Source organism: Leucoraja erinacea, chromosome 20 (genome assembly GCF_028641065.1).
Source record: "Leucoraja erinacea ecotype New England chromosome 20, Leri_hhj_1, whole genome shotgun sequence".
In the NCBI taxonomy this organism is placed as follows: Eukaryota; Metazoa; Chordata; class Chondrichthyes; order Rajiformes; family Rajidae; genus Leucoraja; species Leucoraja erinaceus.
In genome coordinates this window covers 17805383-17831471 of record NC_073396.1, presented here as the reverse complement: position 1 = coordinate 17831471, position 26089 = coordinate 17805383, and the positions used below count along the sequence as shown (strand labels likewise).

General features: G+C 44.5%; 1 protein-coding gene across 4 annotated transcripts in view; it reads right to left on the bottom strand.

Moving 5' to 3' along the window:
• Positions 1-26089, bottom strand: part of LOC129706845 (sodium/myo-inositol cotransporter 2-like) — a 69866-nt gene that overhangs the window by 5900 nt on the left and 37877 nt on the right. For 3 of the 4 annotated variants that reach the window (XM_055651400.1, XM_055651402.1, XM_055651403.1), the window contains exons 10-15: positions 18413-18548; positions 12563-12670; positions 8923-9073; positions 8573-8741; positions 5235-5450; positions 372-519 (exon numbers count right to left, since the gene is read on the bottom strand). In XM_055651400.1, the coding sequence (XP_055507375.1) occupies positions 372-519; positions 5235-5450; positions 8573-8741; positions 8923-9073; positions 12563-12670; positions 18413-18548 (928 nt within the window). The remainder of the gene's footprint in view (positions 1-371; positions 520-5234; positions 5451-8572; positions 8742-8922; positions 9074-12562; positions 12671-18412; positions 18549-26089) is intronic. The other variant, XM_055651401.1, reaches the window with a different exon arrangement.

Here is a 26089-nt window from a genome sequence, read left to right as displayed (position 1 = left end):
CGATATTGTTATGGGATGCGTTTACTATTGGGTTTACTTTCAGATGTACTATCAATACCAGTCAGCTCATGGATTGCCATTCTTTATTCTTCTGAAGATTAGTTATTTGTAGATATGTACGTTGTGTATGTAGATATTTGTACGATGGAGTCAATGAGTCGATTAGTTATTTGTAGATATGTACGATGGAGTCAATGAGATTATTGGTCCTGCTCGCTCGCCGTGGACTGAGGACAGAGAACCCACCCGGTAGTCAAGGCTCACCCACCGAGGACCGAGAATGGAGGGCCTGCCTGGACTGAGGCTGTGTGGCCACATGACAAAATACCATAGTTATGCGAGTAAGGTGGTGAATTCAGTATGCGGATTACCTTGCTTAATGACGTCTTCTTCATTGGTGATGTGATGTGTTATGTGTTCATCTGGTTGTTGTTGTGTGTCTTCAGTTATCGCAACATTTTCTTCTGATTCTTTCTCTGGTGGTTTGTCAAAGCGTGTGTACCAGGTCAACTGACAGATCTGGGAAAGAAGAAGAAACATAGAAACATAGAAATTAGGTGCAGGAGTAGGCCATTCGGCCCTTCGAGCCTGCAGCGCCATTCAATATGATCATGGCTGATCATCCAACTCAGTATCCTGTACCTGCCTTCTCTCCATACCCCCTGATCCCTTTAGCCACAAGGGCCACACCTAACTCCCTCTTAAATATAGCCAAAGAACTGGCCTCAACTACCTTCTGTGGCAGAGAATTCCAGAGATTCACCACTCTCTGTGTGAAAAATGTTTTTCTCATCTCGGTTCTAAAGATTTCCCCCTTATCCTTAAACTGTGACGCCTTGCTCTGGACTTCCCCAACATTGGGAACAATCTTCCTGCATCTAGCCTGTCCAACCTCTTAAGAATTTTGTAAGTTTCTATAAGATCCCCCCTCAGTCTTCTATATTCTAGCGAGTACAAGCCGAGTCCATCCAGTCTTTCTTCATATGAAAGTCCTGACATCCCAGGAATCAGTCTGGTGAACCTTCTCTGTACTCCCTCTATGGCAAGAATGTCTTTTCTCATAGGAGACCAAAACTGTACACAATACTCCAGGTGTGGTCTTACCAAGACCCTGTACCACTGCAGTAGAACCTCCCTGCTCCTATACTCAAATCCTTTTGCTATGAATGCTAACATACCATTCGCATTCTTCACTGCCTGCTGCACCTGCATGCATACTTTCAATGACTGGTGTACCATGACACCCAGGTCTCGTTGCATCGCTACTTTTCCTAATCGGTCACCATTCAGATAATAGTCTACTTTCCTGTTTTTGCCACTAAAATGGATAACCTCACATTTATCCACATTATACTGCATCTGCCATGCATTTTCCCACTAACCCAGCCTATCCAAGTCACCTTGCAGCCTCCTAGCATCCTCCTCACAGCTAATGCTGCCCCCCAGCTTCGTGTCATCCGCAAACTTGGAGATGTTGCATTCAATTCCCTCGTCCAAATCATTAATATATATTGTAAATAGCTGGGGTCCCAGCACTGAGCCTTGCTGTACCCCACTAGTCACTGCCTGCCATTGTGAAAAGGACCCATTTATTCCTACTCTTTGCTTCCTGTCTGCCAGCCAGTTTTCTATCCACATCAATACCGAACCCCCAATACCGTGTGCTTTACGTTTGTATACTAATCTCTTATGTGGGACCTTGTCGAAAGCCTTCTGAAAGTCCAGATATAACACATCCACTGGTTCATCCACTCTACTAGTTACATCCTCTAAAAATTCTATAAGATTCGTCAGACATGATTTACCTTTCATAAATCCATGCTGAATTTTCCCTATGATTTCACCACTTTCCAAATGTGCTGCTAGCCCATCTTTAATAACTGACTCAAGCAGTATCCCCACTACCGATGTTAGACTAACTGGTCTGTAATTCCCCGTTTTCTCTCTCCCTCCCTTTTTAAAAAGTGGGGTTACATTAGCTACCCTCCAGTCCTTAGGAACTACTCCAGAATCTAAAGAGTTTTGAAAAATGATCACTAATGCATCCACTATTTCTGCGGCTGCTTCCTTAAGTACTCTGTGATGCGGCCTATCTGGCCCTGGAGATTTATCGGCCTTTAATCCATTCAATTTACCAAACACTACTTCGCGGCCAACCTGGATTTCACTCAGTTCCTTCATCTCATTTGACCCCCGGTCCCCTGCTATTTCCGGCAGATTATTTATGTCTTCCTTAGTGAAGGCAGAACCAAAGTAGTTATTCAATTGGTCTACCATGTCTTTGTTCCCCATGATCAATTCACCTGTTTCTGACTGTAACGGACCTACATTTGTTTTAACTAATTTATTTTTCTTCACATATCTATAAAAGCTTTTGCAGTCAGTTTTTATGTTCCCTGCCAGTTTTCTTTCATAATCTATTCTCTCGTTCCTAATTAAGCCCTTTGTCCTCCTCTGCTGGACTCTGAATTTCTCCCAGTCCTCTGCTTTTTTCTGGCTAATTTGTACGCTTCATCTTTGTTTTGATACTATCCCTGATTTCCCTTGTTATCCATGGATGCACAATCTTCCCCGATTTATTCTTTTGCCAAACTGGGATGAACAATTGTTATAGTTCATCCATGCAGTCTTTAAATGCCTTCCATTGCATATCCACCGTCAACCCTTTAAGAATCAATTGCCAGTCTATCTTGGCCAATTCACGTCTCATACCTTTCTTTAAGTTCAGGACCCTTGTTTCTGAATTAACAATGTCACTCTCCATCCTAATGAAGAACTCAACCATATTATGGTCACTCTTGCACAAGGGGCCACGCACAACAAGACTGCTAACTAACCCTTCCTCATCACTCAATACCCAATCTAGAATAGCCTGCTCTCTCGTTGGTTCCTCTACATGTTGGTTTAGAAAACTATCCCTCATACATTCCAAGAAATCCTCTTCCTCAGCACCCTTGCCAATTGGATTCACCCAATCTATATGTAGATTGAAGTCACCCATTATAACTGTTTTACCTTTGTTGCACGCATTTCTAATTTCCTGTTTGATGCCATCCCCAACTTCACTACTACTGTTAGGTGGCCTGTACACAACTCCCACTAGTGTTTTCTGCCCCTTAGTGTTTCGCAGCTCTACCCATATCGATTCCACATCCTCCAAGCTAATGTCCTTCCTTTCTATTGCGTTAATCTCCTAACCACCAACGCTACCCCACCCCCTTTTCCTTTCTGTCTATCCCTCCTGAATATTGAATATCCCTGGATGTTCAGCTCCCAGCCTTGGTCACCCTGGAGCCATGTCTCCGTGATCCCAACTATATCATAGTCATTAATAGCTATCTGCACATTCAACTCATCCACCTTATTACAAATGCTCCTTGCATTGAGACACTGAGCCTTCAGGCTTGTTTTAACAACACCCTTACCCCTTATACAATTATGCTGAAAAGTGGCCCTTTTTGATTTTTGCCCTGGATGTGTCTGCCTGCCTGCCACTTTTACTTTTCACCTTGCTACCTAATGCTTCTATCCTCATTTTACACCCCTCTGTCTCTCCGCTCACACATTTAAGAAACCCTTTCCCTTTAACTCCATCCTCGACTATCCCATTTGACACCCTACCCCTCTTATTCAGTTTAAAACCGCCCGTGCAGCAATAGGCAAACCTGCCTGCCGGAATGCTGGTCCCCCACTGGATAAGATGCAATCCGTCCCTTTTGTACAGTTCCCCCTTACTCCAAACAGATCCCAGTGATCTAAGAATCGAAATCCCTGCCCCGTGCACCAGTTCCTCAGCCACACATTCAGGCCCCGTATCTCCATGTTCCTGCTCTCGCCAGCACGAGGAACTGGAAGCAAACCGGAGATAACAACCCTGGAGGTCCTGCTTTTCAAGATTTTTCCGAGCTCTCTAAAGTCACGCTGCAGAATATTCATCCCCTTCTTTCCGACATCGTTTGTGCCAACATGCACTACCACTTCCGGCTGTTCACCTTCGCCCTTGAGGATTTTCTGCACTCTGTCCGTGACATCCTGGATCCTGGCACCAGGAAAGCAGCACACCATCCTCTAATCCCGTCTGTTGCCGCAGAAACCCCTGTCCGTACCTCTCACAATGGAGTCTCCCACTACAATGGCTTTGCCTGACATTGGCCTCTTTGGGTTTGGTTCAACAGCCCTTTCTGCTTCGCAAGCCAGTCTGCCGCTCAGTGTAATAACGTCTTCTGTCCCGACAGCTTCTAAGTGGGTGAACCTGTTCACAAGAGGTACAACACCCGGGGACTTTTACATTCCATGTTTCCCTCCCTTTCCCACCGTCACCCACCTTCTCTCTTCCAGTACCTTAGGTGTAACAATCTTACTGTAGGACTTGTCGAGGAACGACTCAGTTTCTCGGACGAAACTGAGGTCATCCACTTGCTTCTCCAGTTCCCCAACACGGTCCTTCAGGAGCTGTACCTGGATGCACTTCTCACATTTGTAGCAGGCAGAGGCACCAGCAGTGTCCTTGACCTCTCACATACTGCAAGCATCGCACTGAATCAGCTTGCCTGACATCTCCTGCTTTCGTCTCTCTCGCTCCAGCGTTTTGCGTAGCCTCCTCTCTGAAGTCTCTCGAGTCAAAGACTCACAGGGCACTTCACTCACAAGGCCGCTCACTCACTAAGAGCAGTCTTGCTTATATTGACCGATAAATTGCCTAATTTATAAACCAAATTCCTCAGTTTTCAACTGTTTTCCCCCCTCAGACTCACTTCAAACTCTCCTCCCACTTGGGCTAGAGCCAATCAGTGTTTTCTCGTGCTTATCTTTCTTGCTGTTGCTTCCAAATCAACAGGAGCTCTGAGTAAAACAAGGAGGAGTAGAAGAAAGCAGAGCTGCTTGCGTGGAGCAGTGAGTGCTGTGCCGAAAGCCCCAAAGGACCTTCTCAGCGGGCTGCCCATGAAACCAGCCAGGGCAGACATTCTGCTTCTACAATGTGTAATTCTGGACTTGCGCTCCCTGTTACACGCAATTTCCACTCTCATGATCTTGCATATTCACAAATTATGATTATTATTAATGATTGAAATTTTCCAAAAATGTTTATCAAGGACTCAAATCAAAATCCTTCTCCCTAATGCTTCAGATTTTGCAATAGGGATGCATGTTTGTAATGCTTGAATGTAAATACTGTGTGTAATAACTGGAACTCTTCAAATTGGGAGACTCAGCAATCTGCACTGTTCCCTCACCTTTTCTGGTTGCGGGGCTGGACTGGAGAAACTCATGACCACCATCACAATCAGAGAGACGAGAGTGAGGATGAGCGCAAAATGCAAGAAATGAACTTTGCTATTAACTAATGGCCGTGTGTCTGCTGCTCCACATGGCGGTGCACTGTAGATAAAATCCAAAATCAGTCGAGTAAACCCAACGAAAAATCCGGCAGCAAGGCTCCAAAATGCACCCTGTACACACAAACAGTTATGTTACATAGTCAATGTTACATTGAATTCATAATCACATGTAAACTAGTTCAGGTGATTGAAATGTGTTGAACAAGCAACCCCATCAGACCTCTTGCTCAAGCCAGGAGTGTGCAGCTGTGATCCTTCCTGAATAAGCATCGTCTCCATCATCAAGAATATATTTCCATTGGCAGGGACAAAATTGGCCATTTGCACTAATTTAACAAAAAAACTGCTTACTTTGTACTTGTTGTCAGGGATAAGAGATGAAAAGTAGTCAAAAGGGTGTCATACGTATAAGGAGAGAAAGCACTACTCTTCTCTCCTTATCTGACACCCTTTTGACTTTACGTTTCACTCCTTACTTCTCTTAATCTGACACCCATTGCCTCCTTTTAAACTCTAACGTTTGTCCATCCATCTGCCAATTAACATCCCCCTTCACCTGTATCCATCTATCACTTGCTTGGCTTTGTCCCACCTGCACCTCATTTCTAGTTTACTCCCCCTATTACTACAATCAGTCTGAGGAACAGTCCCAACCCGAAACATAAATTATCCATTTCCTCCAGAGATGCTGCCTGATCCGTTGAGTTACTCCAGCACCATGCTTTACTGAAAATATTCCAGATTGTGCAGATTGTCAATAGACAATAGGTGCAGGAGTAGGCCATTTGGCCCTTCGAGTCAGCACCGCCATTCAATGTGATCATGGCTGATCATCCACAATCAGTACCCGGTTCCTGCCTTCTCCCCATATCCCCCGACTCTGCTATCTTTAAGAGCCCTATCTAGCTCTCTCTTGAAAGTATCCAGAGAATCTCCCTCCATCACCCTCTGGGGCAGAGAATTCCACAGACTCACAACTCTCTGTGTGAAAAAGTGTTTCCTCTTCTCCGTTCTAAAAGGCTTACGTCTTATTCTTAAACTGTGGCCTCTGGTTCTGAACTTCCCCCAACATCGGGAAGATGTTTCCCTGCTTCTTGCGCGTCCAAATCCTTAATAATCGTTTCAATAAGATTCCCTCTCATCCTTCTAAATTCCAGTATACAAGCCCAGCCGCTCCATTCTCTCAGCATATGACTGTCCCGTCATCCCTGGAATTAACCTTGTGAACCTACGCAGCACTTCATTAGCAAGAATGTCCTTCCTCAAATTTGGAGACCAAAACTGCACACAATACTCCACGTGTGGTCTCACTTGGGCCCTGTACAACTGCAGGAGGACCTCTTTGCTCATATACTCAACTCCTCTTGTTATAAAGGCCAACATGCCATTCACTTTCTTCACTGCCTGCTGTACCTGCATGCTTATTTTCATTGACTGATGAACAAGGACCCCCAGATCCCGTTGTTCTTCCCTTTTCCCAACTTGGCGCCATTTAGATAATAATCTGCATTCCTGTTTTTGCTACCAAAGTGGATTACCTCACATTTATCCACATTAAACTGCATCTGCCCACTCACACAACCTGTCCAAGTCACCCTGCATTCTCATAGCATCCTCCTCATAGTTCACACTGCCACCCAGCTTTGTATCATCTGCAAATTTGCTAATGTTACTTTGAATCGCTTCATCTAAATAATTGATGTATATTGAAAATAGCTGCTGTCCCAGCACCTTGCGGTACCCCACTAGTCACTACCTACCATTCTGAAAGGGATCCGTTAATCCCTACTTTTTGGTTCCTGTCTGCCAACCAATTTTCTATCCATTTCAGCACTCAACCCCCAATACCATGTGCCCTAATTTTGCCCACTAATCTCCAATGTGGGACCTTATCAAATGCTTTCTGAAAGTCCAGGTACACTACATCTACTGGCTCTCCCTTGGCCATTTTCCTAGTTACATCCTCAAAAAACTCCAGAAGATTAGTCAAGCATGATTTCTCATTAGTAAATCCATGCTGACTCGGACCGATCCTGTTACTGCTATCCAAATGTGCCGCTATTTCATCTTTTATGATTGACTCCAGCATCTTCCCCATCACTGATGTCAGGCTAACTGGTCTATACACTTTGTGTAAATGCCTTGTGTAATGCCTTGATCTCATCATTGGAACTCTAAGGGGTGCCTACTTAGGCGATTTTTTCGGCGACTGTCACAGTCGTAGCAGGTCACCAGAAAAGTGGCGGCTGGACCCCCCCTATAACAATGTCTACAACAAGCTACTACAACCTACCATCTAGTCGACGTCAAGCTACTGACAACAGGCGACCCATTAGGATATCCACCTACGACCACACCTACGACAACCTATAACCACACAGACGACAACCTTCAACAAACAAAATCAAGCTACCAACAACCGGCGACCCATTAGGACATCCACCCGCGACAAACTACGACAAGCAACAACCCTGTCGGCGACAACTGAAGACAATTCAGTCGCCGGTACCTGTCGCCGATACCTGTCGCCGGTTGAGTTAGATTGACATAGGTAGTTGACAACGGAATTCACCAAAGTCAGCACCCAGCGACAACCAACGTCACCAGGTGATAACCTGCGTCATCCTGGCGACAACCTACGACTGCACCTATGACAGGAGAAGACAAGCTACGTCAAGCCCACAGTCACCGAAAGGTTTTGAACATTTCAAAATCCAGCGGTGACCAGAAAAACGTTATGACTCTCTAGGAGACTTGAGACTACTCACGACCATACAGGCGTCATCCCACGACCATGTGGCAACAGCCTAGTCACCGAAAAAATTGCCTAAGTGGGACAGGGGCTAAAGTGAGGAACAAATCCAGTGGACCTTAATCCAAAGATGTATAAATGCCAATCTGAGTATTAATTTAAAATAAGATAAATTTAAATCCAGCTGCAGAACTGAAAGTTATAACCCAGAATATAATGCAAAATGAAACATAATTAAAATTTAACTTGAGCAGTTAACAGTGGAATTTATCAATCCTCTTACTTAGCTCCAATGCAAAGATAACAGGGTTATAGTACTTGAATTGGCATCTCCACCAATCCACTTTTATTGGGCTCAGCTAACTCACAATGCACTAGACTAGAGTTACTGAGGCAACATACTAGGCACTCTAATTCATCTCCATGTTGAATTTAGCAATATAAAATAAAATGTAGAAGTAATCTTAAGGAAATGACTCACATTCTCATTAGCTCGTTTCCAAAAGCAGCCAGACACAAAGACCACTGCGATTGGTGGGGTTAGGTAGGAGGTAATGGATTGGATGTATATAAAGAGTTGGCCACCTTGGCTTGCTTGCACCAGAGGAATCCACAAAACAGATACCACCACTAGGATCAACACAAATATCCTGAAACAAAGAGAGATTGTGTTTAACAGCATCAGTGTTCATTTTGAGTCTTATCATTCTGCTGATTCCTCCCATGAGCACGGGGAACCCTGTTTTACATGAATAATTGACTTTTCTCATAATTGCAGTTTTCAATAGAAAGGCATCATTGAGCAAAATAGCCAATGCCGCATTTTCTTACCTGCCAACAATCATGAGCTCCCACTCAGAGCAGTGGGGCCGGACGTGGTGCCAGATGTCCATCGTAAATAATGTACTTGCACTATTGAAGATTGAAGTGAGGGAGGACATGAGAGCAGCAATCATGACTGCAACTATTAGGCCCCGTGCTCCTGCAGTGGGAGAATGAGAACAGGAATGGGTTCAAGCATTGTACTAAAGCCAGCATCCTGTGCAATCCTTACGTGTGATTAATGGGATACTTTTAAATCCTCTAAACTAAATGAATCAGGGACAAATACTTCCTGTCCCTTCCTCCATATTATTACAAACTTCCATCCTCTAAAATATAAAAATAGAACCAGAGGTAGATAATTTAGCCCTTTGCATCTGCTTCACCATTTAACACGATTGTTGTTGATTATTTATTAAAACACTACTATCCTGCATGAACAGCCACATCCCTAAATTATCTTAACATCTAAAAATCTATCAATTTCTGTGTTGAATATTCTTAGTTACTGACACCCCACTTATTTCTTGGGTAGAGGTTTCCAAAGATCAGTGAAGAAAGCTAATGGAATGTTGGCCTTCATAACAAGAGGATTTCAGTTTAGGAGCAAAGATGTTCTTCTGTAGTTGTATAGGGCTCTGTTGAGACCACATCCGGAGTATTGTGTCCAATTTTGTTCTCCTAATTTAAGGAAGGACATCCTTGTGATTGAGACAGTGCAGCGTAGATTCACGAGATTGGTCCCTGGGATGGCGGGACTGTCTTATGAGGAAAGATTGAAAAGACTAGGCTTATACTCACTGGAGTTTAGAAGGATGAGGAGGATCTTATAGAAACATATAAAATTATAAAAGGACTGGACAAGCTAGATGCAGGAAAAATGTTCCCAATGTTGGGCGAGTTCAGAACCAGGGGGCCACAGTCTTAGAATAAAGGGGAAGCCATTTAAGACTGAGGTGAGAAAAAACTTTTTCACCCAGAGAGTTGTGAATTTGTGGAATTCCCTGCCACAGAGGGCAGCGGAGGCCAAGTCACTGGATGGATTTAAGAAAGAGTTAGATTGAGCTCTAGGGGCTAGTGGAACCAAGGGATATGGGGAGAAGGCAGGCACGGGTTATTCATTGGGGACGATCAACCATGATCACAATGAATTGCGGTGCTGGCTCGAAGGGCCGAATGGCCTCCTCCTGCACCCATTTTCTATGTTTCTAACCACCTCTGGTTGAAGGATGTGTCTTATATGGCTGTCTCTTTATTTGGACACCTGATTCTACACACTTCAGCCAGGGAAAACATCCTCTCATAGCAAAGGTAAGCAAGTGAGTGTGCAAAATATGATAAATGGTATATTAATTGGGGAAATAGTCAAAAAGCATATTATCTAAATAATGAGAGATGACACAACTCTGAGATATTGAGAGATACGAGTTTCCTGATGAATGATTTGCAAGCAGGTGGTCTCAGATTACAACAGGATCAACTGGGAAACTGAGAAAAGGAATGGTACATGGAATGTGAAATGCTTTATTTTGAAAGATAAACAAGGGCAGGACATACACCGCAAATGACAGGCTTTTGGGGATGTTGTAGAACAGAGAGACTAAGGGGTACAAGTACAGGGTTTCTTCAAAGTGACAAGGTGATGAAGGAAATGTATGTCTCACTTGTCTTCATTGTTCAGGGTCTTGAGGACAATTGTTGGGACAATATGTTATATTTGTAAAATACATTGGAAGTTGAGATGATGTTTTAACTTATGAGTGAATCTTGAACCAGGGATCCCCATTTAACAATAAGTCACTCATCTGATAAATCAAGTGACTTTTTTTTCTCTCAGGGAACCTTTGGAATGCTCTTCTTCAGAGGACAATTGTGGCAGAAATGGTGAAAATCAAAATATTTTATGGCAAATGTAGATGAATCGTTAATATGCAAAAGTTACTGCTGGTACCTGTAAGTAGGAACGCCAAGACAATGTTATAAATATATCAGTCAAAATAAAATCAAAGAGTGGAGTTGGCTTAAAAAGCCAAGTAGCCTCCTTCTCCATGTTGATAAACCTATATATAACTACTTACCCAGTTAAGCGCCATTGAAATTTTGCATGCCTCAATAAAATAATATCCCATTCATCTGAACTCTACAGAGTTATCTTCAATAATTTCTCATATGATAAAGTGCCATCCCAGCAGTCAAACCTGCACTCCCTCTGCTGCAAATACACCCATGTTGGAGGTTTGCTGCTCCCAGAACCAGTAAAATGACAGGTCTTTCCCAATTACAAAATCATTTTGGTAAATAAGAAGATCAAATATCATTAAAGGAAACACACCATAACCATGGGTTTGAAGTGTTTCTGGGAAATGTCTGTCTCGTTAACTGATATACAGGACTTCCAGGTTTGTGACCTTTGAATAGATCTGTGGTTTCTCCCCCAGTTCTGCCTCGGGACATTCTAAACAAGATCTCGATGCAAGAGGCATTTGATGTCTATTGCTGTGGAGAACATCACAAGCTGAGAAAAGAAACTTATGAACTTATGAAGAGCATTTAGGTCACTTTTTTTATATTCTATTTTATATGGATTAATGTTAGCCGAGGTTTGATCTGATATACAGTAATCCCTTGTTATTACAGACCTTTTTATAATGGATTTTGGTTATAGCGAATAAAGTGGCAGCTTTTTAAAGCATTCCAAAGTTCAACCTTCGTTAAGCCACTATTATGTCGGAGACCATTAGTAAAGTAATCTCACGCATGTCATGACACTATTAAGATAGCAATGATGAATCTTCCAGACGTAGTTCGTTGATTAATTGCTTCTTTATTGTAGAAATACAGAACAATGAAATAAGTCTTAGCTTCCTTTCTTAATCATCGTCCCAATCATGCTTGTGGTCATGATGATAATGTGTCGTAGACATGGTAGAAAACTGTATCATCTCATGGCTCCGACATCAAACTGAAAGTAATCTATCTGAGCGTCTGTGCTAGACTCTTCTGGCTAAAAACAACTGGCCCACACAAGTTTTTCAGCCATTTCAAGACTGCGCCTGCCAATGCTGCCATCACCACTGCCACTGCACTCCAGCCACCTGCAGGCTGTGAGCAAAGACTCCATCGAACCTCGCCTCTCCTACAGCCGTCAAGTTGCAGTACGAGGGTCTGAAAAAGGGTCTTGTTCTGATGCATCAGCTATCCACGTTCTCCAGTGATGCTACCTGACCTGCTGAATTACTCCAGCACTTTATGTCCTTTTGTGTATTAAGTAGCACCTGCAGTTTTTTGTTTCTACTACTGAAACAATGATACTTTATTACTCAGTAATCCCTCACTTGGTTTTAGTGGGTTATTGGCAATACAGACACCATTCCCCCTCTTTACTTATAACCTACTATTTTGTAACAAATACGGAAATAGCTGCTGGGGAGTGGGGAAAACATATCTGACACATTGATTGAAGTTATGGAGGCGCACAGCACAGTGGCAGGCATTTTGACAAGTCACTTCTCTCCATAGTTGGATCCAGCCAATCAGAAAGTTGATGCAGTGGATGGCAGTGTCATTCCAACTCATTTCCAGCAGCAACTTAGCATGGGTAGCAATTTTTCATGCCTAATTTTATTCTTTTCCTACTTTAACAATGTACCTTCAGGGAGCAGCTTCATTACAAGCAGTGGATAAGCGATATCAAAGCACCCAATTGGATTGCCACAAACTCTACGACAGGAATGTTCATCTGGACAAGCCACAAGATCTAAGAACAAGAATCATAACCTTTGTGAATATCATAAATTGAATTTCTCAAAATTACCCACATTTCATTCAAATGCTCAAAAATGTTTTCAATATCACCTTATTTCACTACTTCCACAGTTAATACAATGTAGAGACATTTATTGTCTTTTACTGATTAATATCAAAGAACTCTCCCACTTTCCCTACCCCTCTCTCCTTCTCTCTCCCCTTATGCTCCTCCCTCCCCTCTCTTCTTCCTCTCACTTTCCCTTTCCTTTCCAATCTCAGTCCTCCTGTCCTTCCCCTTTCTCTCTATTTTTTCCTCTCCTTTTCCCTCTCCCTTTTCCTCTCACTTTCTCTTAGCTTCTCCCAATCCCTCTTTCTCACTCCTCCCCCTTCCATGGTATCTTTATTTTTACTTTTTATTTTCTAACGGCCAGTTGTTAGGTGTTAAGGCGAAAACATCATTTCCACCCTATCCTAGACTTTCTCTCTACACTTGCCACGATACACCAGTTCTGAAGCACAAAATATGCTTGTTTTCTCACATTCCCAGTTCTGGAAAAGGCTCCTTGACCTGAAACATGAATTTTGTTTCTCTCCTCGTGGATGCTGTTTTGCCTGTTGAATGATTCTGACATTTGCGATGGTTTACTTCTGACAGATATGTCTGGGTTGAACCATAGTTTGCAAAATTCCTTCTTCATGAAAGGAGTTGTCCTTTTACACAGGCATTCTTCACACCTCACTGTTCATTTGCTCACTTGGAACAAATGCTGTCCATAGACATAATTCTGAACTGCTTCTTTTTCACTTAAAACTGTGTTTCCTTCCCACTCTGACCTCACTATTCCAGGCTTTCGACAACATTCTACCTACAGATCCATGGAAGCTTGAAAGACGAGGCCTCATTTGGTCACAAGGGCCTTTCCACCTGACAGTACTAAGTTCAGCAATTTCAATGATGATTCTGTTCTTCCCAATTAAACCTTGAGTAGCCCTATTTTTCGTTTCTTCACTTGTTCTCCTACCACATTTTTCTGCATTGCACAAGCAAACCATTTCTCAATATTGGAAGCAAAATATTGCAAATGCTGGAAGTAATGTTGAGCCCAGTAGTCTACCTTGTGACTGTGGAAAGAGTCATTTTATTTGTATTTTACCGTAACAATGCAGAAGCCTGAAGATGAAAAGTCAGTGTGCAAAAGAAGTGGGGAGCCTGTAAACTTGAATGAAGGAGATTCACAAAAATAGGCTAATCCATGGGCTATAATCAGTGGTGTGTTCTTTAGAGTTCAAAAGAATGTGGGCTGAGCTTAGTGAAATATATAAAATCCTAAGGGAGCATAGCAGAGTCAATGTTGAGATATTGTCAGTATGGGAATTGTCAAATGAGGGAATACATATAATATTAAGGAGCAGATATTTAAAACTAGAAATAGTTATCAGGTGTGTGGGAACGTCCTCTCAGTAGCTAATCCGTAATTCTCTATCTTGAAGGTTTGGGAGGCAGGATCATTGGAGATAGTTAAAGAAGTGGATCAATTTTTTAAATGTTAGAGAATTGAGGGCCAAGGGTAACTGGGAACAGAAAAGTTGTTGAGGTCTGGTGCATGTCAGCCTTGGTCATATTGAATGGCAAGACAGGCTAGAGAGGCCGAGTGGCCTATCAGAAGGGAGAGTGTACGCTGGCACGGTTTAGCTGCCGCTGCTCTCTCTTCACATTGTGTTTTTGATTTTTTTGTCTTTGGATCGAATTCTGTCTTTAATTTGTGTATTGGTGATGTCTTTATTATTTATTTTACTCCGATTATATGTTTTTTTTACTCTTGTTAATTTCTGTAAGGTGTCCTTGAGACTTTGAAAGGCGCCCGCAAATAAAATGTATTATTATTATTCGTATACCTGTGTCAGAGGGCACTTTCAAACAGATGTACAGTGCTTTCAGAAAGTATTCAGACCCCTTCACTTTTTCCACATTTTGTTACGCTAGTCTTATTCTAATTGGATTAAATTCTTTTTTTTTTTTTTTTTAAATGATCAATCTATACACAATACCCCATAATAAAAAAGCAAAAACAGGTGTGTAGAAATTTTTGCAAAGTAATTACAAATAAATAACTGAAATATCACATTTACATAAGTATTTAGACCCTTTGGTCAGTACTTTGTTGAGGCACCATAGGCAGCGATTACAGCCTCAAGTCTTCTTGGGTATGATGCTACAAGCTTGGCACACCTGTATTTGGGTAATTTCTTCCATTCTTCTCTGCAGATCCTCTCAAGCTCTGTTAGGTTGGATGGGGAGTGTTGATGCACAGCTATTTTCAGGTCCCTCCAGAGATATTCGATCGGGTTCAAGTCCGGGCTCTGGCTGGGCCACTCAAGGACATTCATACACTTGTCACAAAGCCTGCGTTGCCTTGACTGTGTGCTTAGGGTTGTTGACCTGTTGGAAGGTGAACCTCCACCCCATGCTTCACCGTAGGTATGGTATTGGCCAGGTGATGAGCGGTGCCTGGTTTCTTCCTACGTGACACTTGGCATTCAGGCAAAAGAGTTCAATCTTGGTTTCATCAGACCAAAGAATCTTGTTTAAGTGCCCTTTGGCAAACTCCAAGCGGGCTGTCATGTGCCTTTTACTGAAGAATGGCTTCCGTCTGGCCACTCTACCATAAAGGCCTGATTTGTGGAGTGCTGCAGATACAGTTGTCCTTCTGGAAGTTTCTCCCATCTCCACAGAGGAACTCTGGAGCTCAGTCAGAGTGATCAACGGGTTCAACACCTCCCTCATCAAGGCCCTTCTCCCCCGATTACTCAGTTTGGCCAGGCAGCCATCTCTATGAAGAGTCCTGGTGGTTTCAAAGTTCTTCCATTTAATAATAATGAAGGCCACTCTTCGGAACCTGCAATGCTGCAGAAATTGTTTTATACCCTTCCCCAGATCTGCGTATCGACACAATCCTGTCTAGAAGGTCTACGGACAATTATTTTGTCTTCATGGCTTGGTTTTTGGTCTGACATGCACTGTCAACTGCAGGACTTTATATAGACAGGTGTGTGCCTTTCCAAATCACGTGCAATCAATTTAATTTACCACTGGTGGAATCCAATCAAGTTGTAGAAACATCTCAAGGATAATCAATGGAAACAGGATGCACCAAAACTCAATTTTGAGTTTCATAGCAAAGGGTATGAATACTTATGTAAATGTGCTGTTTCAGTTATTCCTTTTTAATTACTTTGCAAAAAATTTCTAAATACCTGTTTTCCCTTTTATATTATGAGGTATTTTGTGTAGATTGTTGATAAAAAAAATAAATGTAATCAATTTTAGAGTAAGGCTAGAACGTAACAAAATGTGGAAAAAGTGAAGGGGTCTGAATTCTTTCTGTATATTTATACTTTGCTTGAGAAACTTTAATGTACACACATAACAAATTCTGCTTCACCTAATCCCTTCACACTACAGCAATCCCAGTCAATATCAGGAAAGATAAAATTACCTACTATTGCAACCCTATTATTCCTACACCAGCCTGCGATTTCATTACATAATTGCGCCACTAATTCCTGCTACTATTGTTGCATGCAGATGACTTTGCTGAATAGACATGAGAAGTATTAATTTAAGATTAAAAAAGTTTGTCACAGCTACAGTCCGAGATGTCATTTCTGATGGTTCGTCTAGTGAGGCTATATAGGTGGAGCTGAGAAATAAAAAGGAGATGATCACATTGTTGGGAGTGTACTACCTGCCCCCAAATAGTCCACGGGAATTAGAAGACCAAATATACCAGGAGATTGCAGGCAGATGCAAGACTAATAGGGTTGTAGTAGTAGGGGTTTTTAACTTTCCCAATATAGTCATAGTGTCAAAGGCTTAGCCAGGGTGGAATTTGTTCAGAAAGTTTCCTCAGATAATATGTAGTGCGCACTAAACAGGAGAAGGCAAAGATTGATGTACTCTTAGGAAATTGGGAAGGGCAAGTGACTGCAGTGTCTGTGGGTGAGCTTTTTAGGACCACCTACCACAGTTCTATTAGCTTTAAGATAGTTATGAATAAAGACAGGCCGGGCGCTCAAGTTAAAATTTTGAATAGGGGCAGAATTTATTACTTCTACCTTGGTACAAGTAATAATAAAGAAACTATTGAACCTTTCAACCTGCGTTTGGCCCATATCCCTCTAAACCTATCCTATCCATGTAATTGTCCAAATGCTCTTTGAACATTGCGATAGTACCTGCCTCAACTATCTCCTCTGGTAGCTCGTTCCATATACCTACCACCCTTTGTGTTAAAAAAGTTGACCCTCGGGTTCCTAATACATTTTCACCCCCTCACTTTAAAACTATGTCCTCTTGTTTTTAATTCCCCTACTCTGGGTAAAAGACTCTATGCATTTACTCTATCTATTCCAGTGAGAGACAGTGCCCCCATGTGGTCCTGGACTTTCTTCCCACTGTATATAAAATATATCATGTGAGTTCACCCTTCTGAGAGTGTCAGTGTGGTCATTGCTGAACACATCAGCCCTGACGCCACAGTACTTATAAAGTCACTTGGGATTAATCTTAATATTATCTGCCAGAGCTATCCACCGTCCCATTTTTGCCCTCCTGATTTCATCTTTAGTGTGCTCCTTGGTTCCTGAAACTCCTCCAGTGATACACTTGATTCCAGCTGCCTATGCATGCCCCATGCCTCCTGTTTATTATTGTACAGAGCTCGATTTCTCTCATCATCCAAGTTTCCTACCTTTAGTTGGTAGTGTTTGTACTAGCCATGGAATGGAAGGAAGCGTGTTCCACCGTATTAGAGAAGCCTATATTACTGAAGTATAATCTTATTATTATATTACTAAATCTCCGATCTTGACCGTTTTTGGCCGACTGTGCTGCGATTTCCGAGAGAATGCCGCCACCTACAGCTGTCATTTTTGGCCACCTCGCTCAGAGTCCCCCTCCGCTGTATGAGTGCGGAGGATTTTTCCGTCGATGAAAAATTAGAGAGATAGTAATGTTTTTACAAAATTCCCCATTCTCTCTGCTGCCCCCGCTGGCGGCAGGGGGAGGGACTATAAACCAGGAAGTGTCGTGCCTCACTCTGTCTCTGCCAGACCAGGAAGTAAGAGGTTCTTAGCTCTCTGAGCTGCGAATAACACTGAACGCACGTCTAATCCATGGTGAGTCCCCTCGATGTGGCTGTAAAGTGGCTGCAGCCCTTTTTAAAAGGTTTGTGTTCACAAAATGAATTTTGGTTGTCGGGTGTCTGCAGCCCAATTGTTTGCCTTGGCTTGGCTTTTAAAATTGTTGCAACAGTTGGATGCCTACCCAAGCATCCATACGGCCCACAATGTCTATACTAGCCCTCTGGAAACCAGTAGTTTCAGCCCGCAACACCCATACTAGCGCAACAGACAGCCCCCCCCCCCCCCCCCCCCCCCACTGGTTAGCAGTATTGGAATTTGTGGAGAAGTGGAATATTGCGTTGGGGACCAGCCCTCCCATGTGATGCTGGGACCCAACGGGTCCCACTTAGTCTAGTATACCATTAGATGTAAAACTCCTGCCTGAAGTCAGTCTTGTTTCTACAAGTTTTATGATTGACAATGGGAGTTGATAATGGCACATACAAAAGGTGAAGCCATCAAGCTAATTATCCTGCCCAGATTTATGAAAGGTAGTTCGAAGGAAGTGTATATTGCTTATCATCCTAGATTTAATTGATAACTTAATTGTTATGTAAAATAGGCTTACCGGGATAAAGCACTCGACTGATCATGCCTGGAAACACCATTATGAAAATTGGGAAGATCTTCAAATAGGCTGCAAACAAGCTTCCACCTTTGGCATGGGTAATTGATTTAGCAGAAAGCGATCGCTGGACAATGACCTGAAATCAGTACAAGGCACCAGATAATTACATTAGATTCAATAAATCCTTGTTCAGCACATTTTCAGAGAATTGCACATAATTTTCAACACAAAACATTTCACAAAGCATTCAATGTGCAGCAGGATGTGTGCTCCACATGCCCACCTCTGCACACCTTTATTTCCCCTTATAACATTTCCTGCCATCCCTCTCACATACACATATCTAGTTGCCTTTTAAATACAATCTATTACACTTGCCACAGCTACTCTATAGTTATAATTATCTGCTGCTACACAAATACTTCTTCCAAATTACTTGTCGGATTGAAGTTTGGGTTAGTAGTATGCATTCTCTGGATGCCAGGAACGTCCTTGATGTCCAAAATGGTAGCTGGAGTTCATGGTCAGGTGAAGTGCCAACTTGTAGTGGACCCCTGAATGTTGTGTCAGTGGCTTGCATTAACAATCTATATGTGCTGATTTCACAACTACCTTGCTATTTTGGAGTTTGTAGCTGAGTCAATGCTCTGTCTTAACTTTGTATTTCTGATGACACATTAAGCAGCAGGAAGGATCCCTCCAGTGCAAGACTTAATCCATCTATGGAATTTAAAAGGATCATTAGTTAATTACAGGGCTGTTGATATGTTTTTCCAACGGTGTGCATACAATAGGCGGTATAATGGGAAAGTTAAAATTCCCTACTACTACTACAACCCTATTAGTCTTGCATCTGTCTGCAATCTCCTGGTATATTTGGTCTTCTAATTCCTGTGGACTATTTGGGGGCAGGTAGTACACTCCCAACAATGTGATCATCTCCTTTTTATTTCTCAGCTCCACCTATATAGCCTCACTAGACAAACCATCAGAAATGACATCTCGGACTGTAGCCGTGACAAACTTTTTAATCTTAAATTAATACTTCTCATGTCTATTCAGCAAAGTCATCTGCATGCAACAATAGTAGCAGGAATTAGTGGCGCAATTATCATCCCGGTTCCCAAGACCAAGACCATCTCCTGCCTCAATGACTATAGACCCATTGCCTTGACATCGGCAGTCATGAAATCATTTGAGCGCATCATACTAAATCACCTGAAAACTGTGTTTAAGAGGGAACTGCAGATGCTGGAGAATTGTGTAACCACCTGAAAACTGTCACCGCCCCACTCATGGACCCATACCAATTTGCATACAGGGCCAACAGGTCAGTTGAGGACACCGTCAACTTAGCAACTCATCACATTCTGAACCACCTGGAGTCCGCAAACACATATGCCCGCATCCTGTTCATGGATTTCAACTCCGCATTCAATAACACAAACTGTACAATAAATTACTGGACATGAACATTGACCCATGCATCTGTCACTGGATTCACAGCTTTCTCTGGAACAGGCAACAAAGGGTGAGGATTAACAATAACACATCCTCCCCTCTGTTCCTCAGTACAGGCACACCCCAAGGCTGTGTTCTTTCACCCTGGCTATTCTCCCGTTACACAAACCAGCTCACATCCCACCACAGCTCCGTCAACCTGTACAAGTACGCGGACGACTCAACCATCATTGGATTCATCACCAACAACCAAGAAACTGAATACCGTGCACAGGTCAACCAAGCAGTGACCTGGTGCACAGACCATGATCTCTTACTCAACTCATCAAAAACAAAAGAACTCATCATCGACCCAAGACGCCAGCCATCCCCCAAAACTCCTGTGCTCATTAAAGGTGAATCCATCTCCATCACTGACACATTCAAACTCCTTGGAACCCACATCAGCAACAACCTCAAATGGAGGACAAACGCAGACCACATCTATGGAAAAGCCCAGCAAAGACTTTTCCATCTCCGACAGCTCAGGAAGTGTAAAATGACTTACTGCACACACAAGTCTTTTTACTGTAACTGTTTATTAAACTGAGACTTTACACTAAGCTGTAGCTGTCCGTGGTCATCACTGGAGCTAGAGAGCGAGCTAGAGGTGGGGACACTACAATTTTACTTCGGAGTCACGTGAGTGACTACGTGAAGAACCCACCCAGCGCGCAGGCGCGGCATTACGTCAGCAGTGCAACAGCGGCAGCAGCTGGAGCCAGGCTCTCCAGCTGCAGCATAAAGACAAGACCTCAGGTAAGTGCCTTTTTTGTGTTACAGAGTCGCTCAAGGGAGAATTATGGCCTCTCGAAAGCGACCAGCCAGAAGGACTGCCTGCCCAACTCCACCCGAGGAGGGGTCCATAGCTGGGCGGCAGCCTCTCGCAGCGGAGGAGCCTTTTCAACGCTCCCGCTCACCCGACACCGAGCCGCCCCCTGTGCTGCAGATATCGACGCCCCGCACAGGGAGGAAGGCGACTCATAAGACCGACCGGCCGGTGTCCTCCGATTCATCGGAGGAACGGGAACGCTCCCCACCACCGAAAAGGGGAGACGCTCGCATCAGCTGCATGAGGCAGCTCCTAGAGCGCATGATTGATGAGGAGATGCAGGCTAGGCATCTCCCAGGAGGACGGGCTTTGGCCTCCTCCTCTCCACACCCTTCTGTACCCTCTATGTTCGAGGGCAGTAAGGGAGGCCAGGACTGGGCTGGCCTATCCCAAGGGCAGGCGGAGGATACCATCAGCATGCCGGGCGTGCTAGAAGAAGAGCTACTGGGTGTAGTGGGCCGATACGCAGCGCCCCCAACGACTGGGATGGTATTGCCACCCAGAATGGCGGCCAGCATAAACAGGCTGTCCAACAACCCGCTGCAGGACAAGGCCGTCCAGCAGGCCCTTGACACGTACACAGCGCCAGAGAATTGCGAGGCGCTGAGGGTCAAAACGGTCAATGGGCAGATATGGAACCAGCTGGGGCAGCAGATCAGGGCTCACGAAGTTAAGATGCAGCGAGTCCTGAAGCTCCACTCAGCAGCCATCACCGCCTTTGCTCGGTCCGTTGGGAATGAAGACCTAACCATACCCCAGCAGGATGCTCTCGCACTGATGTGCAGCACCACCTATGAGCTCAATAGCCTACGGCGGGACAACATCAGGCCTGCCCTCAACCCAACATATGCAGGCCTCTGCAAAGCTCCAGCGCCCGAACGAGAGGCGCTGCTATTTGGTGCAGATCTGGCCAAAAAACTGAAGGAGTTGGAAGAGGCGGCCAAACCAGTAGGCCTCATGAGGGCAGGGCCAGGACCGAGCAGGGTGAAGACACCCAGTTGGCAGCACGCCTCAGCAGCCACCAGCAGGTACCGAGCTGGTGAAAGCCTGGTGACCGCCTCCCACTACCCCCAGAGCTCTTTTTTAGAGCGGGGCCCAGGGCGGAGCCGTGGGAAGATGCGCCGCCCCACCGCAGCACCAACACGGACAACCTTGGGCCAAACCTACCGAAAACGGCCCCACAAATAAACATGGAGGTAGGTGGGTCTGGTTCCTGTCAACATACACAGACAAAGGGTGTTGTATTAACAGGAGGACGTTTGAGGTTCTTCAAGCATGTTTGGTGCTCCCTTACTAACAATAAGTTTATACTCAACAGTATTAGTGGATACAAAATTGAATTCAAACCAGGCATAGAACCGCCAGTTCAGCACATGCCCCAAAGGGTATTCCTTCCCTCAGCAGTTGAGAAGGTAGAAGGACAAGCTGAACTTGATCGGCTCGTGGCTAAAGGCATCATAGAAATGACCACACACGAGCCGCAAGAATTTGTATCAAATATTTTTCTCAAATCCAAAAAAGATGGTGGATGTCGCATTATTATTGATCTGACGTCACTTAATCAGTCTGTTGAGTATCAACATTTCAAAATGGAGACATTTGTCACTGCCAGACAACTGATCTCCAAGGGATACTACATGGCAAGCATAGATATCAAAGATGCTTACTATTTGGTACCCATTCATAAAGATTATTATAAATATCTGAAATTTATCTGGATGGGCCAGCAATGGCAGTACCGAGCCTTGCCCAATGGGTTAACGACAGCTCCCAGATTATTTACAAAAATTCTTAAAGTGGCCATGAAAAAATTGAGAGAACTAAAACATTTAGTCGTGGCCTATCTGGACGATGTTCTCATATTAGGGAGAACAAGGGAACAAGCTGTCGCAGGAGTTTTAGCCACTAAACAACTCCTTGAAACTTTGGGATTCATCCTTCACCCAGATAAATCAATATTGGAGCCTACTACTAACATGGATTACCTAGGCTTCACTATTGACACTATTCATATGACTGTCACTCTGCCCAGAGACAAAAAAGTTTCACTCATCGAAGCTTGTAACCATTTAATTGCTACACCGCAACCTAGGATACGGCATGTAGCCAGAGTTATTGGCTCTATAGTAGCAGCATTCCCGGCTGCCCAACATGGCCCTTGCATTATCAAAATTTACAAAGAGCAAGGACTCATGCATTACGTCTTAATAGGGGGCATTATGACCGCAAAATGGAATTACCCACTGAAGCCAAATCAGAACTTCAGTGGTGGGTTGATAATATTTGGCACAGTCACAGTCCTATCGCCGTAACCAATCCTAACATAACCATTACAACGGATGCCAGTGCTTTAGGCTGGGGAGCTACTAACTCCATAGACAGCACGGGTGGCAGATGGACTAACTCAGAGGCATCGCTACTACAATCACTGGGCATTAACTTCTTGGAAATGCTCGCCGCCTTTTATGGGCTAAAAGCATATGCATCTGATATGCGGCACGTGCATGTTAGGATCATGATCGACAACACTACGGCGGTATCTTATATCCAGCACATGGGTGGCATAAAATCAGTATCATGCGACAAATTAACTGCTATAATCTGGCAATGGTGTGTCGAGAGACATATTTGGCTATCAGCTGCCTATTTACCAGGCAAGCTAAATTTAGTCGCGGACACCAGGTCACGAAAATTTAATGACAACATCGAATGGATGTTGGACCCAAAATTATTTGCTAAAATTGTCAAGCAATATGGTACGCCAGATATAGATTTGTTTGCGTCTAGATTAAATCACCAACTACCCATGTATGTGGCTTGGGAACCAGACCCAGAGGCAGCAGCGGTAGATGCCTTCACGCTGGATTGGGGAAATTTCTTTTTCTATGCTTTCCCTCCCTTCTGCCTCATCAGTCGGGTACTCCAGAAAATTCAGGCAGACTCAGCCTCTGGCATTCTGGTCGTGCCCGACTGGCCTACCCAACCATGGTTCCCAATGTTCCACGACATGGTGGTAGAGACACCTATGGTCCTTCATAACCACCCCCAATTATTGACTCACCCGGTAACTGGCATTAGTCATCCATGCCACCAAAAATTGAAACTCCTGGTTTCCAGATTTTGAACAGACCTTACCGGGGATTGGGGTTATCAGAGAGAACAATCACCACCATGTCGGCATCCCTGCGAGTTTCCACCAAAAAACAGTACCTGACCTACATCAGGAAATGGGAACAGTACTGTCTGGAAGCAGGGACATCCTACAAGACGGCTTCGATCTCGGATGTGCTGGAGTTCCTGGCCCACCTGCACCATGACCTCAAGATGAGCTACAGTGCCATCAATACAGCTCGGAGCGCCCTGTCCGCATACCTCATGCCCATAGGACAGCATAGTGTGGGATCCCACCCTCTGGTCATCAAACTCCTTAAGGGGATCTTTAACACCAAACCCCCTACACCTAGATACACCCATATGTGGGATGTGAGTGTAGTTCTGACACACCTTCGAGGTTGGCCTCCGGTGGGATCCCTGAGCCTGGAACAGTCCACTTATAAGACCCTTATGCTCATGGCGCTTGTCTCAGCTCAGAGGGTTCAGTCGCTGCATCAGCTAAATCTGAACTACATGGTGACCACCCCAGATACCATTACTTTCACCATGCCGGGGTTGGTAAAACAAAGCAGACCAGGTACATCCAACTCCCCGTTGATCTTCCGGGCATACCCTCCAGAACCTAGGCTGTGTGTGGTGACCCACCTTCATCATTATTTAGACACTACCCAAACTCTTAGAGGGAGAGAAAAAGCCTTATGGGTTAGCCACAAAAAGCCTTTTGGACGGGTTACCAGCCAGACTTTATCCAGATGGTTGAAACAGGTCCTTAACATGGCAGGGATTAACACAGATGTTTTTAAATCCCATTCAACCAGGGCAGCGTCCACCTCAGCAGCGGATAGGATGCAGGTTCCCCTAGACCACATCCTCAGAGCAGCGGGATGGTCAAGGGAATCGACATTCCAAAAATTCTACAGGAAACCGCTGATGGAACAGGACGTCTTTGCGGGAAGCATTTTAGAAACCGCAAAGTTATGATTTAAAAGCCCAGGGGAGCTATTTTTGTTGTAGTTAATAAACATTTCTTTTATAACTAAACAAACTTGTTGGTCTTTAGATACCACTTCCTCCCTCGATGATCTTTCGGCAGTGAGTGATATAACTGTTACACGGTTTGAAATCACAGACCTTTGAAGTCTTCACGTAGTCACTCACGTGACTCCGAAGTAAAATAGTAAGATTAAACGAGTACTTACCAGTACGAAGTTTGATCTGTATTTTATGAGGAGTTACGATGAGGGATTACGTGCCCTCCGCTCCCACCCTCATTATATAGATCAAATTCGGACTGATGTCTCGTTGGTCTTTACTATCTTTACTTCAACTAGTGTCTATCTGTGATTCCACACCGCTGCTTGGAAGTATGCCGTGCCTGCGCGCTGGGTGGGTTCTTCACGTAATCCCTCATCGTAACTCCTCATAAAATACAGATCAAACTTCGTACTGGTAAGTACTCGTTTAATCTTACTATTATACTGGAGACAATGGGGAGTGGTTAGTAGTGGGGAGGTCACTATGGTTAAGGGAACATGCACTGATCTACATCCTTCCTCTTAGAAATAAAAGCATGGCAGGTAATATGCAGAGTGACCACGGCTCATACGCTACGAACACAAACCGCACCGGCAACAGTATAAAACTATGCGAACTCCCTGTAGCGGACAGGCGGCTTGACCAGCCGGCCAGAGCGGGTGCGTAAACCGCCCTCCTCCTCTTCGTCGGGAACAGAAGGGACAGCAGCCGGGGCAGCGGCAGGAGAGGCTGGCGGTGGAAGGAGGTGAGATCGCGGGGCTCCGGGCGGGGAAACCGGTTTGGAAGGCGAGGCAGGTTTGACGGGCGAGGCAGGCTTGACAGGCGAGGCAGGGGAACGGGGCTTCGGCGACCGGGGGATCGACAGTTGGGAGGGTAGGGTGCGCGGCATGCGAGGTGTTGTCGGGGCTGGCGGGGCAACGGGAGTGCGACATGGAATGGGGGGGGTGAGAAGGATCCGCAGGAGGCGGAGTGGGCTCGTTCACGAGCAGCAGGTGCTGGCGGGAGCGACGGTAGATAGCCCCCTCGTAGTCGACGAAGTATGAACGCGGTGAACCGGCGTCACCGACCACGACGGCCAGGCGGTAATGGCCAGAGGGGGACTGCATGCGGACCACCTGCCCCGGGAACAGACGTGGAAGGGGCCGGGCGGATTTGTCGAAGGAGCGCTTCTGGATGACCTGTTTTTTGACAATGCG